The following is a 15,646-nucleotide window of genomic DNA, read 5'->3' as shown; positions in this document are numbered from 1 at the left end:
CACACAGAGGTGTCTGTGCATCTGTTCTATTTTATTTGCACGTCAGGAAATGGTTGCCAGGTTCTCTTTTTCGTCAAAGGTATTCCAATCACAGTTTCAAAAAGTTTCCAGAGATATTCACCCTGAAATAACTTAGCCCTTTGTGCATTTTGTTAGTCATAAACACATCCAGAGTAGAATAATAAACACGTTCAGACAGCAAAGTGTGTTTGTGTTGCTGGCTGTGTTCAAGCTTTCCAGGAATTTCAGGGGGGGAATGGTCACTTTGGGTGTCCCTGACTTGTCTTTGCTTGTCTCCTCTAGGCTCGTGATGACATTCTGAATGGTTCCCACCCTGTCTCCTTTGAGAAGGCCTGTGAGTTTGGAGGCTTTCAAGCACAGATCCAGTTTGGACCTCATGTAGAACACAAACACAAACCTGGATTTTTAGAGTAAACACTTCTAACTTCTAAATTTGGGTGACCTCAAGTGTAACTAATGTTGAGTTGTCACAGATTAAACACGTTTTATTGCTCCAAGCAGAGGTAATCAGATTCAGTGTTTCTGTAGCAAATCTCCCTGTGAAAGGAGCCCCCATTGCACAGATCAGCTGCTGAGGGCACCTTTGGCAGTGGCTTTATTAGGCAGCACAGGGCACCAGCTCCTGCCAGGGTGCCAGTGAAGTACACAGCTGGATTCTCCAGCTGCCTGGTGATCTGGGAGAACTGAGGGTTTGATCTTCCTTAGAAGTTTGCTTCTGCCTGCCTTTAGTAATGCCATGTGTGAATTCAGTGTCCATCAGTGTGTATCACTGTTTGATCTGCTGGAAAAGTACAAGAATGGAAAGATACCTTGTCATTTGAATAAAGTGAATATTACTGTGTTTAGAGGTTAAATTTTCCCAACTGTTTAGTGGCATTAATCAGTGATTCAGAATCACCCTCTCCTGGTGTTGCATGAATGGAATTCTGGAACTGTGCTCCTTGTTTCAGACACAGACTGAAGTCCTGCTTATAGGTGGCTCATCCTTTAATCTTTGTGATACTTCCCTGCTCTCAGCAGGGCAAGTTTAGTTTGACTGACATTTAGATGTCCCATTTTTCTACTGATTTTGATTTTCTGACTGATTGACCTGCAGTAGAATTAACTGAGGGCCAAAGTCTGAGTGAAGGAATGTGGGAAGGTCAAAGAAAGCCTTTTACTGCACAGTCCATCCAGCCTTGCCCACATAGGAGGCTCATAAATACCTTGATTGGAAGCACAAACCAGTGGGTGTGTGTTTGGTTCCTGTCCTGTTCCACTGGCAGTGCTCACTGCTGACTCAGGCTGCCTTTGGGAACTGGGGTTTGCTGCACCTTAGGGAATCACTTTAAAATGGTGAATGCTTTGGAATGTGCAGAGCTGTGACACTGGCTGTTTGAGACTCTTCACTTTTAAGAAATATTCTTGAAGTAGCCACTCAGTTCTGTGAACAGACATCTTCCAGTTCCAATTGATAATCAGCTCTTCTTTGTACTGTTTACTGCTGACTGGCCCATGAATCTTTCCTGCTGGAACTACTGATGTCTCTTAAGAATTATGGGGAGCCAGTGGAAAAGCTTCCCTGTGCTCCTGGGGTTTATTTCCTAGAACTGGAAGCAGTTACACAACAGTCTTTCTCTGGGATTTATCCACTGTCCCTCCACTCACTTGAGTATTCCTGCAGCAAACCATTAGGATATTATCTCAGGATAAGCTGATGTTGTGGCATGGGAATTATTTCAAGAGTTAGCTGTTCCCAGCAATAGCTGCTTTTAATTTTGAAAACAGCAATTGCAAACTGCTACACAGCATTCAGTTGCTTCCATTTTTCTGGGATTTTCTAGTGTTCTCCTTGGTCCTTTCAGTGTGAAGATTCTTTTTTTCTCTCTAAGTTCCCATGTAGTAACTGTGTTTTATGGTGGACTGGAACTGCTGCTGGATGATATTTCTGCTCTGTAGGCAATGCTGAAGAGTTTGAAGTCCATCACAGGGTGAAGTCATCACACATATAGTGTTCATTATCTTTTTTTTATCCCAATAGAAATTAAAGGTGTTAATAGCTGAACTGTATTCTAGAAAGAGAATGTTTCTCCTATGGAAATCATTTTGAACCAGAATTCCAAAATTTAGAACCTTGTTATGTTCTCTGCTATTGTTTTATTTTCATTAAGGGCCTTGACTGTATTAGAATCAAGCTTTGCAGGTCACCAGGTGTAACTGCTCACTGTCCTGGTGTATAATCAGCTTCATAAAATTAAGGATTTCTGATTTAGAAGTAATTCAGATTTTGTCCTCTAGAGGAAACTCTTGCAGAACTGTAAGTCCCCGTTCATTGTCTTCTAATTTGAAGTGTCCATGTTTATGATTTAGTGTTTATGATTTAGTATTTGTGCATTTGGCTTTAGTAGCCTTCATGGCAGCCTTTTTGTGAGATGTCACATTTTTATTTTTTGACTTTAAGCAAGCCAGGTGATCCTTGCTTATTATGAACAATGTATATAAATAGTGTAGATAAATACTGATTATTTTTTTCTGAAAATGCATCTCATCCTTTCAGAAAAAAACTTCTAAATTTGTTCATTTTGGTTTTTTTTTCCCCTTGAAAAATGGTGAGCTTTTTTTTAAAGTTTCATCCGACTATTTTCTACTCTTTGGTGCATAAACATTGATTCTTTCCAAGTATGGAAGTAGTTACATTTTATAAAACTCTCTGCTGCAGCTCAGTATGTGAAATACCTTGGAGAGGTATCAGTCACTCACTGCTGAAACCTCAAGATGCTGCAGATTCCCTTGATGAGAACCTGTCAGCTCCTGCTGAAAACAGCACATAACAGAGTTGCACCAGTATTTCATAAAATTGGTTTGAAACAGCTTAGCTTAGTTTGCCATGTCTGCAATACATTTATGCAGAGAGTCCTTTTGTGTCCTTTTTTGTCCCTGATGAATTATTCTTGGCACAGAGGAAGGTTATTGCCTGCACCTTGCTAAGACTTCGGTATCAGTGGTTGGAATTTCCTTGAAGCTCCTGCCAAAGTAAATTGTGAAAGCTTTCAAACTATCAGATTGCAAATAGTCCTTCCTCATGCCCTTCCTTCTGCAGAGGAAGTTTTGTGTGGCACCTGCAGAGGTACAGGGATGAAATGTGCTGGGAATATCTAATCAAGAGCCTGCCCTGTTCATGTGCAGGTGGGAAAGGGGCACCTGGAACTGCACACCTTGGCTTTTTGTCTGCAGGCACATGGGCAAGTAAAAGCCAGAGCTCTTCAGCCTTCCCTGCCCTGTGATGTGTCTGTGGAAATGAGATTTCATTATCATGTATTAGTGAGATGTAACTATTAGAGCATCAGAAGAAAGAGTAGCTAGGAGAGTTGTTCTCACTTTGTTTTATAATGCTAGAGCTTTATGGAAAGAACAAAATGAGTGATCTCAGTATTGACTAGTATTTTTGAAGAAAGCACAAAATCCTCGTTTAGTCTTTTTGTTGGTTGTCTGCAGTGGCAGGGTTTTGTGTTTAAAAACACAGGTGATAAAAGCACACTAAACAAAACAAATAATCCGGTGTTCACCCCCTCCAAATATAAAAGCAAAGCAACTCCCACAGAACAGTTGAGCAAACTTTTTGCCAGTCTTGTTTAAAACAATCCACCTTTCTCAGAACTTCAAACTTTGTATCACAGGAGGTAGTTCTGCCTTTCATCATTAATAGTGTGTTTGCTTACTGAATAAATCAAAGTGAGGAGGGGATTCTCCAGTCAGACTTTATTTGTGATTGTTAATGGTCCAAAGCAGGGGGAATCCTTAGAAACTAATTACTTTAACTGGGGAAGTTTCTTTAGGTGGAAAATGACCTGCTGAGTATAAGACACAGCTTCACCAGAGCAGACTATTCCAGGTGGGAAGGTGCAATCCAGGAAAGAACTGTAGTTTGTTAAAGCATGATGTTGGTGTGTCCTCAAGTTAGGGTGACATTTGGCTGAGAGAAAGAGTTTATTTTATTACACAGCAAGGAGGTACAGGTGAGGTGTTTAAAGATTCTTTCTGACTGAACTCTGTCATGGAGGACAAACTTGTTTAGTTTAATTTGTGTTCTGAGCACCTTTATTGTCTGAGTGCTACAGGAAATAAAACTGGTTCTTTTTGACTTTGTTTTTGAGATAGCACACTGGTTTTAAGTGTCCACCTAAATGGCTTTTCAGTTTTTTGGTACAATATTGGTGTTCTAACATTTCTTGGAAGATGCAGAGGCAGAGCTTGGTCCCTCCCACACAACAGCAAATCCAGGTGCTCCTGGAAAGCAAAAGCAGTGTCTGAATTCCAGAGCTGGCTCCAGCTCCCATGTCTCCTTCTCCCAGATCACAATAAGTGTATTTGGATTGAGATGTGAACCCCTCTGAGCTGCTGAGACACCTCAGTTTAAAAATGGAAAGTGTCCCAGCTATTGTTTACTTCTGATAACTTTTAAAAACATGAAAGGGTATTACATGGTGATGTAACTAAAGTGGTTTTCTTCATTATATGAGGTAGCCTCTTGCTCTCACTCTGCTTTACAGTTTTGTTTCATTGTCTATGTATTTTGCACCCATTTTAGGAAGCTTGGGGGACTTATTGCCAGTAAAGAAGCATGGAAAGCATCCCTCCTCAAGAAGGAACCATTAACTATGGAATTTCTTTCTTTTTTTTTTTTTTTTCCCCTAGCCTAAAAGAATTCCTGCCTAAAGAATATACCAAACAAAGAGGGGCTGAAAAGCGAATATTTCAGGTAATTGTGAGGCTGAAAAGCCTACTTCAGTTTTACAACCTTTATAAGAAAAACATGAGCTTTCCCAGATGTATGCTCTGTATACTTGGATTATATAGCTATCAGAAAATCAAGTGCAAAGGAGCTGACAGCTTCTATTTTATTTCTTTAGCAGATCCTGAAGAAATAAAATACCTGATCCTGAACCTTTTTTCTTCACTGATGATTATCCAATATCCATTGTTAAAAAGATACGAGTCAATATTCAGTTTTTAAAGATCTTTTTGTCAGTTGTATTGAAATGTAAAGATGTGTATTTGTGCTAAAATAGGCTCACATTTAGGAAAGCCAGTTTTAATTTCATGTCTCCTTCAGACCTGAGCCTCAAGTTGTGCTACTTAATGCTTGAATTCCATGGTGGGAATCACACACTTGTTAAAGGCTGGAGTAGTTGGGTACAAAAGGTACAAAGTATAAATGGTATTGAGTATAAATGGTACATATATATAGATGGTACATACAACATAAATTGAGTATAAATGGTACAAGGAGCTGATACTGTTCAAGTGATCTCAGAGTTTGAGTGCTGGAAGTGCACCAAGGATCTGCCCACTGAAATGCAAGTTTGGCAATAACTTGTAACAATAACTTTGGCAATAACTTCCCAAAAGTAAGTTGGAAAATTCTGAGGTCAACGGGTGAAATCAAGTCATGATTTCTAGAAGGATCCACTAGTGATCTGTGACCTCAGTTGGGAGACAGATTGAAGAGCAGGAGCAGGTCCTGTGCTTTGCTGTGTCTGTCACCCTCCCAGTCTGAGAATCGTGTCACTCACTCAGGCTGTTCTGCCTGCAGCTTCAATACTTCCTTGTAGGTGAGTGTGGCTGATGCTGTTCTGAACACCTTTGGCTGGTGGCAGTTTAAGCTAAAACCAGATTCTTTCACTTCTGAGTGTCCCTGTCCTGCTATTCAGAGCATGGGATCTTTGCCCATATCAGATATGACTCATGAGGAGTTTCCATCACTCCCTGCTCCAGTGCATGGACAAGTGAGGGCACTGATGGTGGGCAAAGATACAACAGGAAGGTGGAATAAGTGACTGCCTTTTTGAAAAAAAAAAAACCAAAACCAAACTGTTTCCCAAATTACAAAACTCTGGAGTTTGGCAGGTGGTTTTCACCAAATATTCCATGTGCAGTGACTGTACTGGTGCTCCTTGGGTTCCTGGTTGTGTTCTCTGTGCTGAACTTGGCAGGTATGATCAGCCCGTGTCCCTGGGATGCGCAGGGGTTCGGGAGCTGCAGCTGCTCCTCCTTGGAAGGCTGACGGGGTGGTAACAAGTGGAGCAGGAAGGCACTTCCCACGTTCCTGGTGCTCCCCCTGCTGCCATCAGTCACCAGGGAAGAGGTGGCAACAGCAGTTCAGAAACTTGGGAGGGGAAGATGGGGTGGGATAGGGAACCTCACAAACTGTATTTAAAGAAGACATTGGGATATGATTTGCAGCAGAATAGTCTGGGGTAGGAGAGCAGGTGCTGAGGTGAAGTTTGAATTCATAAGATGAGTAGCTGCCATTACATACAAGTATTCAAGTTTACTAATGAATAAATGTTTAAATAATAAATAGAGACCAAGTTACAAGACACACCTAGATGAACTATTTAGAAAAATCCTTGTTTCTTCCTCAGCTGTAGAATTCTTTTCATGTGCTGGAAAAAGATTGTGGATAATGTTGCAACTGGCCCAAAAAAGAGCCCGTTGGAAGGACCTCCAAGAGATGAGAAATAGTCAAGCACAAAGTGTGAGGCTTTCATGAGTCAAAATTTTTGGGCACAAGGCAGGAGCAAATAGTCTCTTTTTGGAAAAAAATGTGGGTGCTGGGACATTTAAATTATTTTTAAGAACTGAGTGGAGGCATGAATGATATGAAACCTAATAGTGTCAAATAGCAGGAACAACCAGAATTTAAAACTCTGTCATAAGTGGTTTAAATGCACTTGTTGTGAGGCACACATTGACTGGATGATGGTCAAAGAGGAGTGTTCTGTTTGCACAGGTTGTTTATGGTCTCTGCTGTGAGGAGTTAGAGTCTTGCTAACATTTCTACCCATTCTAATTGTAATGATTATCAACTAACCTTCCTGAAACAGATAAAAGCTGTGCCATTTTTTTGTTGTTGTTGTTGTTTCCAGAAAGCCTTGATTCTGCCTCATTGATGCTGCCCTCTCATTGCAGGAGCACAAGAACTGTGGTGAGATGACTGAGATAGAGGCCAAAGTGAAGTACGTGAAGCTCGCCCGCTCCCTGCGCACCTACGGGGTGTCATTTTTCCTGGTTAAGGTAGTGTGGGTCTTCCTGTGACCATTGTACCCTTGGTTATGGATTACCTCTGATTCCACCCTAAGCAAAGGTTTGTTGCTTCAATCTCCAAAATATTTCAGTTGCCTGGGGGAGCGAGAAGAGTTTTAAATTGTCGTCCTCTGAGTGCCCGTTGCTTCCCTTTGTCAGTATATTCCAGGTTGCTTTTTCCATTTGAATGGAAAACAAACCTTTCTCACCTCGTTACAGGAAAAAATGAAAGGCAAGAACAAGCTGGTTCCTCGTTTGCTGGGTGTCACCAAGGACTCTGTGATGCGGGTGGATGAGAAGACCAAGGAGGTGCTGCAGGAGTGGCCGCTGACCACGGTGAAACGCTGGGCTGCCTCCCCTAAGAGCTTCACTCTGGTAATCCTTCTGTGTGTATTCAGAGGAACAGGGATTTGTGTGGCAATGAGAAGGGAAAAGGTGGACTTAGAACAGTTTCTGTCATGTAACTGGTTCTCTCTCTAATTTTCTAGCATTATGTAGTCACTGAGTCCTCAAGTAATAAGTTGGCCCATATTTGCATCTAGGGTCAAACTGTAGTTTGATGCTTCTGGACAGACCAGTTCCTCAGAAGTACTGTTTAAATCTTTTCAGAAAACACAGTTTACATCTGGTTTGTGCCTAATTACGGAAACATTTAAGAAATCACTTTTATTCTCACCCGTGTAAACTGTTATGGTGCTTGTCGTTCACAATGTGCTTTGTGGCTTATGTGAACATAAACAAGGTCAGATGGTTCATTCAGACAGTTAATAGTTATGAAAGAAATTTCATGAATGTGATATTTTGTTAATTATTGGGTCCATAGGAGGCTGCTGCAACGTTCATTTTGGATATGAAAAGGTTGTTTAAAGTGGGAGAGCAAGAGGCAGAGGCTGGAAAATTACATTCACTTGATTCACGTGCATCTAATTTCTGATTGCATGGATGATTATGCTCTAGGATTAAATTCTAAGGACTTTCCTCCATTCTTAAGTGACCAAGTCTGATAAAATTAGACAAAGTGTCTCTTGGGCATTTCAGTTAATGAAACATGTGTGATTAAGCTGAAAAAAAAGCATTCTTGTCTCCTCCCTCACCCCCTGGTTTAGAAGCTTGGAGCAGTTTCATTTACTGTTGGATATAATAAAGTGACTCTACAAACAATTTTAAAATTTGAATGCTTTCTTACTTAGTACTGTTTCTCACTTTACTTAGCATTTTCAAAGAGGTTTTGGGGTTTTTTTCCTCTTTTTCTTCAGGATTTTGGTGAATATCAGGAAAGCTATTACTCAGTACAGACGACTGAAGGAGAACAGATCTCTCAATTAATTGCAGGTTACATTGATATCATCCTAAAGAAGGTACAGTATTAACATCTTGATATGTAGCAAAAAAGCTGTAAAAATCACTGTACAGCAATGCAAAAACTCGATTATGTGCAAGCTGCATAAAGTCAGTGTTGTATCTTATGTTTTGATGTTATTTGTTTTTACCTGTAAGTCAGTCACTGCTTCTGGAAAAGTCAGGGTTATTAACTGTCTCAGTAGCATGGGTTGGGCTCAGTACAGCACTCCTGGGCTTTGCTTTCCTGTCTGGAAGGTGAACTGGTTACACTGTGTATCCACAGAAGAGTCCAAAGCTTCAACCATGGATTTTAAACTATGGTCCAAGCTGATGGATCAAGTGGGAAGAAATCATCCCCTAGAAGCAGTGTTTAAAACTCCAGCAAGGACTGCAAAATAATTGTACAACTGTTGAAGGCAGCAAAGCTGAGAAAGTTTTTTTGCCAGAGAAACAAACAGAAAAACCTCAACATTATATTGCTTTAAAAATACTGTGATTAGTAAAGCAAAGATTATACCTCATTTGTGCAGAGGGATAAAATCAGTGTTGGTGAAGAGGCTAGACTGCCTGGAAATTTGGTTTTATGGATTGTGCCTGGGAGGAGGGAGGAAAGGCTGATACACATCCCCAGCATTCAAAATATTCACAAGTAAAGAAGTGCAACAGCAAAAAAGAACAAGTTTGCCAACAAACATGGAACTGAATGGTCATGTTCTAAACATGTTGTATAGAAAATTGAGGTGCTTCAAATGGCACTGGTTGCTTCTTGTCAAATTTTTACTTTATTCAGGTTCAACCAACCTACATCATTATTTACTGTAGTAGATTTTAATAGTGAAGAAATGAGAAAGTCAAGTACCCCAAGAGAATTTATTGCCTTTGTTCACAGTGGAGGATGCAACATCAAGTGTTGTGCAAGAAGAGGTTGAGCAGGATTGCCAGAACTCATCCCAGTACATGCCTTTTCCTCTGGGCTGTCAGTCTCAGGTTTAATAAATGTCAAATAAATTGCAGGTTTCTATAGATGGTTTAAAACTTGATTCAAAAGTAGCTTTGCTCTCTAATGCCAAATGAAAGCAGCCTTCTGTCTTCCTAGAATACAATGCAGATGTGTGAATTGCCATTCCCAGGGCTTTGATTTTTTTTCTCTCCCATCTGCTGACACATCCAGTTTAAAATGAATGAATGAGGAGCAGGTTAAACAATAAACACCCGTGGTGAACGTGAGAAGCTGCGGTTCACAATTGTTGAGCCCACGTTATCTCAGTGATGCAGTGCCTCAAAGGATGGTTTATTGCTCTCAGTGGCATAATGTTAATTCTTGCTGTGTTTTGGACTGTTCCAACTCATTTTCTCTGGTGTGGATTGGTAGGTACATTTTTTCCTGCTAAAGTGTTGCTGGTGCAGTGTTCTCCAACCCCTCATGTCCTGATTAGTGGCAGGTCATTGATCAGTTGACAGGGAACCTTGAACTTGAGTAACTTCTACAATTTTTAGTTTAGATATAATTATTGACTTCACATTAATATGGAAGTAAGGCACAATTTTGACTAGAGAGAGGGAGTTTCAGTTCATGCATGTGGTCAAACTATAATAGTAGGAGCTTCTCTCTCCAAAGTTGTGTGTGTGTGTATAGTTGTGCACAAGGAGTTCCCATTAAATGTACCCAAGGTCATAGTGGGTGCTCCTCTATTTATATCCATCTAAATATTACATAAAATATATGTATTCAGACTACAAATCACAAAACAAGGTGGAAAGCAGTTTCTTTTCACCAGGTCACGAGTAGAAACGGACTGTTTTTATAAGACACTCCCTCTAGGATTTATGGTCACTTCCTGTTGTTTCTGGAGGTTTAGATTTACTGCCCTTGTGTATATTTACCTCCCTTATACCACTAAAAAAAACCTGCCTCAAACACTGAGATGTGCAGACTGCCCAGAACTTCAAACTACCTGTGATAAAACAACTTGGAGACAGTATTAGATGTATTGCCTTTCCTATGGATATGTATTTTCTGCTGGTAGCTTACACCCTGTAGTAACATTTCAGATGCTAAATACAACTTGGAGCACCTGAGTCAGCCTGAGGTTGCTGAGTTAGAAGAGAATGGGAAAAGGAGAAGGTACATGTCCTGTCTGTGCTGGCATTTGCTGCTGTTGCACATCACTTGGTCCTCAGAACATTTTTTCCCCTGTGAGGAAAGACAATATCTCAGCACTTTCCTTATCCCTTTGTTCCAAAAGCACCAACAGGCTTTTTGGCTTTATGTGCTTTGTCTACCAGGGTTTGGAACCTGGACTGTTGTTCTGAAGTGGAGGTTCTGTTGTCCCTCACTGCCCAAAGCCTGGTGTTCGGCACCAGGCAAGGCTCTGCACATTCTTTGATTAGGCTTGTGATAAATGGCAGGGGAGTGGTGGAGATAAAGCAAAAATCAGCACACTGTTTAACTGAATTTTTTTCTTCCCCTCCTCCAGAAACAAAGTAAAGATAGATTTGGGCTTGAAGGTGATGAAGAATCAACCATGTTGGAAGAATCTGTTTCGCCTAAGAAGTGAGTGTAAACAACAGGAGGAAATGCTCTTTCTTTGAGTGCCACATTTAGCTGCAGCAGCTCTTTTCAAATGAAGTAGGACAGTTACTGCTGTTAAAGAATGGTTTTCTACACAATATTTCAATAGAAGGAAGTACTACCCCCAGGCAATCAGGCTCCTAGATTCCTTCAAGGATTGAAGAGCAGGTATTTGTCACAAAATTGGTGGTTAAGGAAACCAGCAGTTTGTGCTAACTTGACCCTTGAACAAAGGAACTCAGGCTGTAATTCAGTAAAATGCTGGGGTGGAGAGAGGGATAATGAAGCAGAGCTGAAATTGCTGTATTAGTTTTTTGATCTTTGTGCAAAAATGTAGGATTTAAGAGGGTTTAGTTGCTTATGTCTGCTGGTCCCATTTTTTCCAGTAAATGTGCCTCCTGGTAGTTTAGTTGTACACTGTGTTATGACAGAGCTGGCTTATTCACCAGACAAACCTAACAGATATTTGATGTGGGGAAGGGTCAGGGTTTGGTTTGATAGGAGAATATTTGGTAGGTCAGGCAATGGTTTTGATGGGAAAGTAACTGAATACAGCAAAAAGCAGAACTGTGAGCTGGCCATGCTCATGAAAAGGAATGTTAAATCACTGCACTTTCCATGCAGTGAAAGAATAGAAACAGATTTTTGACATTATGAGCTGTAATAAGCCACTCAAGTCTCCTCTTGGAACTCTAAGGATGGCAGTGTCAGCAGTGTGTATGTGAAAAGTCCATTTGATTTATTGTTGAGCATGGGGTTTATATGAGATAGACTTGTTAGGTAGTTAATATGGCCTTATGTGTAATTTCAACTTTTGATGGGTCACACGTGTTCAGATGTGCTTTATTTTGACATGGCCCTTTCCAAAGCACTTGCAGAATATACAGCTAAGTGCTGTGCAGAGTAGCCCAAAACTTGTAATAGATAAATACAAGATTTTTTCACAGTTGAAATCACTATTTTCCCCCCAGAAGAGTGTTATTCTTAAAGCCTGAATTCCTGTCAACGTTTCTATCTATTAAAGCTTGAATCATATTTAAATATGAGCAGTAGATCTGGCAAAGCAGCTCATGACCATGGATGGCAGTAACTTTATTTATTATTCTTGAAAGTATCCTGCTCCCTACCCCATTATCTGATAGACTGCCAGATCACTGACAGGTACTGTTGTGCTTATGTGTATAAAGGTGAAGGAAAGAATGTTAGTTTTTATCCCATTTCTAGGAAGTGCTTGCAAAAAACATCTCCACAAGGTTCATGCTTCTATTTTCTATTGATCAGTCAATGATACAACTGAAACAAAGCAGTTGTTATGCCATAAACCCTGTTCTGGTTCTGTCTGTCATGCATCTAAAAGGGGTAAAGCTCTTGTACCATGTGTACCAAATCTGCACATTACCTTTTCCTTGGTGCCTGCTCATTAGTGCTACTAATAATTATATTTTATTAATAATAGTTTTGGTTTTATTATAAAATTAATATATTATTATTAATAATAATAATAATAGGCAGATTAATAAATCTACCCAAAGCCCCAGATTGTTTTTCCAATATGTTAGAAAATGGTTAGAAAGGAAAAACGGCTTCTCCAGACGTCGTAAAATGCACTTTAAAATCCTAAAGGAAGATCACCTGGCAGAACCTGATTTGCAGGAGCTCACTAATTCTCTGTTGGATGGGTTGTTTGCTTTTTTTTTTGCAGATCTACCATTCTGCAGCAGCAGTTCAACAGGACGGGGAAGGTGGAGCACGGCTCCGTGGCACTGCCCGCCGTCATGCGCTCGGGCTCCAGCGGCCCCGAGACCTTCAACGTTGGCATCATGCCCTCCCCCCAGCAGCAGGTCACCATCGGGCAGATGCACAGAGGACACATGCCCCCTCTTGTGAGCAGCCTCCTGGTTTTGTGTTTGGAACTCTTTTCTGTCTTTGAAACTTGTCTGCGCTGCGAGGAGTCAGAGATAGAGTTTTTTACCTATTTCTAAGAGCAGGAGTCCTGGCTGGAACTTCCTGGCTGTCCTACCAAACATAAGTTTGGAGTGTCCCTGGTGTATTTAGGGTATCACATTTTGATTTATATCTTTGTTTTCTTTAAAGCAGGCTCTTCCAGCCTTCTCTTTGCTTCTAAGTAGTTAAACCAGTATTTAAGGGTAAAAAAAGATGGTTTAAAGAGTGGCAAAAGTAAGCAATTTTAAAGAAAAGGCTTACTTTTAGCTTATCACTAGCCAACCAATTTAGAAATTTCTTAGTAGGCTTAAGGCAGGTAGTGCGTTTTCTCAGTTAAATTAAAAGGCTTTAAAAGCCCTAAAAAGTCTTTGAGAATATAATCAATGCTTAAGATCATGATATACTACTAGAAGTGTAACATGTGTAGTGGATTACCCTTGGCTGTTTGCCAAATACCTGCCCAGCTGCTTTTTCACTCCTACTCCTCAGTGAGAAGTGTGTGTGTGTGGGATATATAAGATAAAAAAGCTTTATCTGGCATAGGTCAAGATAAAGACATGGAGATCACCAATTACCTTCATGGGCAAAACAGAATTGGCTTGGGGAAAAGGAATTTAATTTATTGCCAATTAAAATACAGTGGATGATGAGAAACATGAAAATTAAAACACCTTCCCATCCACCCCCCTTTTTTCTTTTCCACACAGACTCAAACTTCAGTCCTTCACTTCTGACTGTTCTACTCCCTGCTCACAAGTGGTCAACTTGTAACAGCCCCTCTCTGCTGCTCCTTCCTTCTCATGCTTTTCCCCAGACCCAGTGTGTGTCCTGCATTTTATCCCTGCAGTCATTCAGGATAAACTGCCTTTGGCGTGGGTCCCTATGAGCTGCAGTTCCCTTTGGAGATCCCACTCCAGTGCTGGTCCTCCACAGGCTGCAGTTCCTGTCAGACCCTGCTCCAGCACAGGCTCTCCATAGGCTGGAGTTTCTTCCCAGGAAATCCCCATGTGCTGCAGCATGGGGCCCTCTGCTCTGCAGGGTGGATATGAGGATATCTGCTCCAACAGGGCTCTCCCCTGCTCCACTCTGGTCACCCCTGTGCTCTGCTGCCCAGCACCTCCTCCACATCCCCCTCAGGCACTGCATTTGCAAGGGTGTTTCATGAACTCTTTTTTTCCCCTCTCTGCCATGTGATGGTTTGCCCTTTCTGACAGATGCTTTCCCAGAGGTGCCACAGCTGCTGGGCTCAGCTGTGTCCTGCCCTGGCTCTGTTGGTGTGCCCAGCGTGGGGCAGCCCCTGGCCCCTTCTCACCCCTGCAGCCAAAACTGTGCCACAGACACCCAACACAGATCTCCATCCTGCTCTGCCTAAACCCTGCAGTTCTCTGTTAACCTGTGCACAGTGCTGACAGTTTAGTTTTAGAGTCGTCCTTGATGACATTGGTAGCCAGGAAATCAATAAGGATATCCTAGAGGCAAGTTGAGTTTTCATGTTCCTTGAATGCAGGTCAGTAAGACAGCTCAGTGGTGTTCTGTGTGTGCCTGTTTGATCTGAGAAAGCTGAAAGGTGTGGAAGCACAGAGCAGTATAAAATGACACAGGTGAAAGACTGTGAGAGCGATTTGCTCTCTCCACTGCACCAGGAGAAGGCCAGATCTGAAACGGCCTGGTGTGAGTGTCGGACTGTTGGCACTCGCTGTCTCTTGGTGCACGTGTCACATGTGCCTGGAGTGCTCTTTGGGACACAGCACCAGCCCTGTTTTGCCTTGCAGACCTCAGCCCAGCAGGCCCTGATGGGCACCATCAACACCAGCATGCACGCGGTGCAGCAGGCACAGGCCGACCTCAGCGAGGTGGACAACCTGCCTCCTCTGGGGCAGGACATGGTGAGTTCTCCTCAGCCCTCAGAGAAATGAGTCTTGACGCTCTGGGGTGTTTACAGATCATTGTCCCCAGATCTAAAGTGATGTCACTTTTAAAATGGGATAAAATGCTGTTCTCTCTTTAAGGAATTGTGTTCAGTGTTCCACCTCACTCTTATCAGTCTCCTGAGATCAGATGCAGCAGAGTTCCTTGCACAAACATGTCTGGAATGCTATTGTTTTGTGGGCACGTGTACAATTAAACACAATCTATGGGCCTTATTTATGATGGGAGTGACTGCCTCCCACACATGTGAAAAATAAGGACAAAATCTGATTCTGTTGCTCCTGATCCAGGTTAGGGCATGAGGACAGAGAAAAAGGGTTATTGCTTGTGAGGGACTGTCAGTCAAGAGTGTTTAGCCTTCATGCATGCACTTTATGGCATTTACCTTAAAAGTGCAGCTGTTGAAGTGTGGTAGCAAATCTGTAGTGAAGGAATCAGCAGAAGAAAATGTTTGCTTTAACATTTCACTTTAAGGGCTTGCTGACTGTCCTCTGTTTCACTTCTAAAAGTCCATGAAGGCATGGGAGATTTACATGGTATCACTTCTTGTAGAGCCTCACTGCAATCCTTAATTCTTCTTTTTTCTTATTGCTCTTCAGGCATCCAGAGTATGGGTTCAGAACAAGGTTGATGAATCCAAACATGAAATACACTCTCAGGTTGATGCAATCACTGCAGGAACTGCGTCTGTCGTGAACCTCACGGCAGGTAAACTTCAATGGGAGGGGTTTCCTTGCAGTCTCATGACATTTGTCAGTCTAAATCAAGTAACAC

The 15,646-nt window shown here is 41.6% G+C and overlaps 1 protein-coding gene across 2 annotated transcripts in view; it reads left to right on the top strand.

The window, feature by feature from the left end:
* Positions 1-15,646, top strand: part of TLN2 (talin 2) — a 155,291-nt gene that overhangs the window by 64,272 nt on the left and 75,373 nt on the right. For both annotated transcript variants that reach the window (XM_027657566.1, XM_027657565.1), the window contains 9 exons: positions 304-431; positions 4,696-4,759; positions 6,973-7,077; positions 7,306-7,461; positions 8,343-8,444; positions 10,905-10,981; positions 12,702-12,882; positions 14,716-14,829; positions 15,472-15,580. In XM_027657566.1, the coding sequence (XP_027513367.1) occupies positions 304-431; positions 4,696-4,759; positions 6,973-7,077; positions 7,306-7,461; positions 8,343-8,444; positions 10,905-10,981; positions 12,702-12,882; positions 14,716-14,829; positions 15,472-15,580 (1,036 nt within the window). The remainder of the gene's footprint in view (positions 1-303; positions 432-4,695; positions 4,760-6,972; positions 7,078-7,305; positions 7,462-8,342; positions 8,445-10,904; positions 10,982-12,701; positions 12,883-14,715; positions 14,830-15,471; positions 15,581-15,646) is intronic.

The sequence above is a fragment of the Corapipo altera genome, unplaced genomic scaffold (genome assembly GCF_003945725.1).
Source record: "Corapipo altera isolate COAL_440 unplaced genomic scaffold, ASM394572v1 308, whole genome shotgun sequence".
NCBI lineage: Eukaryota > Metazoa > Chordata > Aves > Passeriformes > Pipridae > Corapipo > Corapipo altera.
Note: the sequence above shows the minus strand (reverse complement) of the source record. Positions and strands in the feature narration are given on the sequence as shown.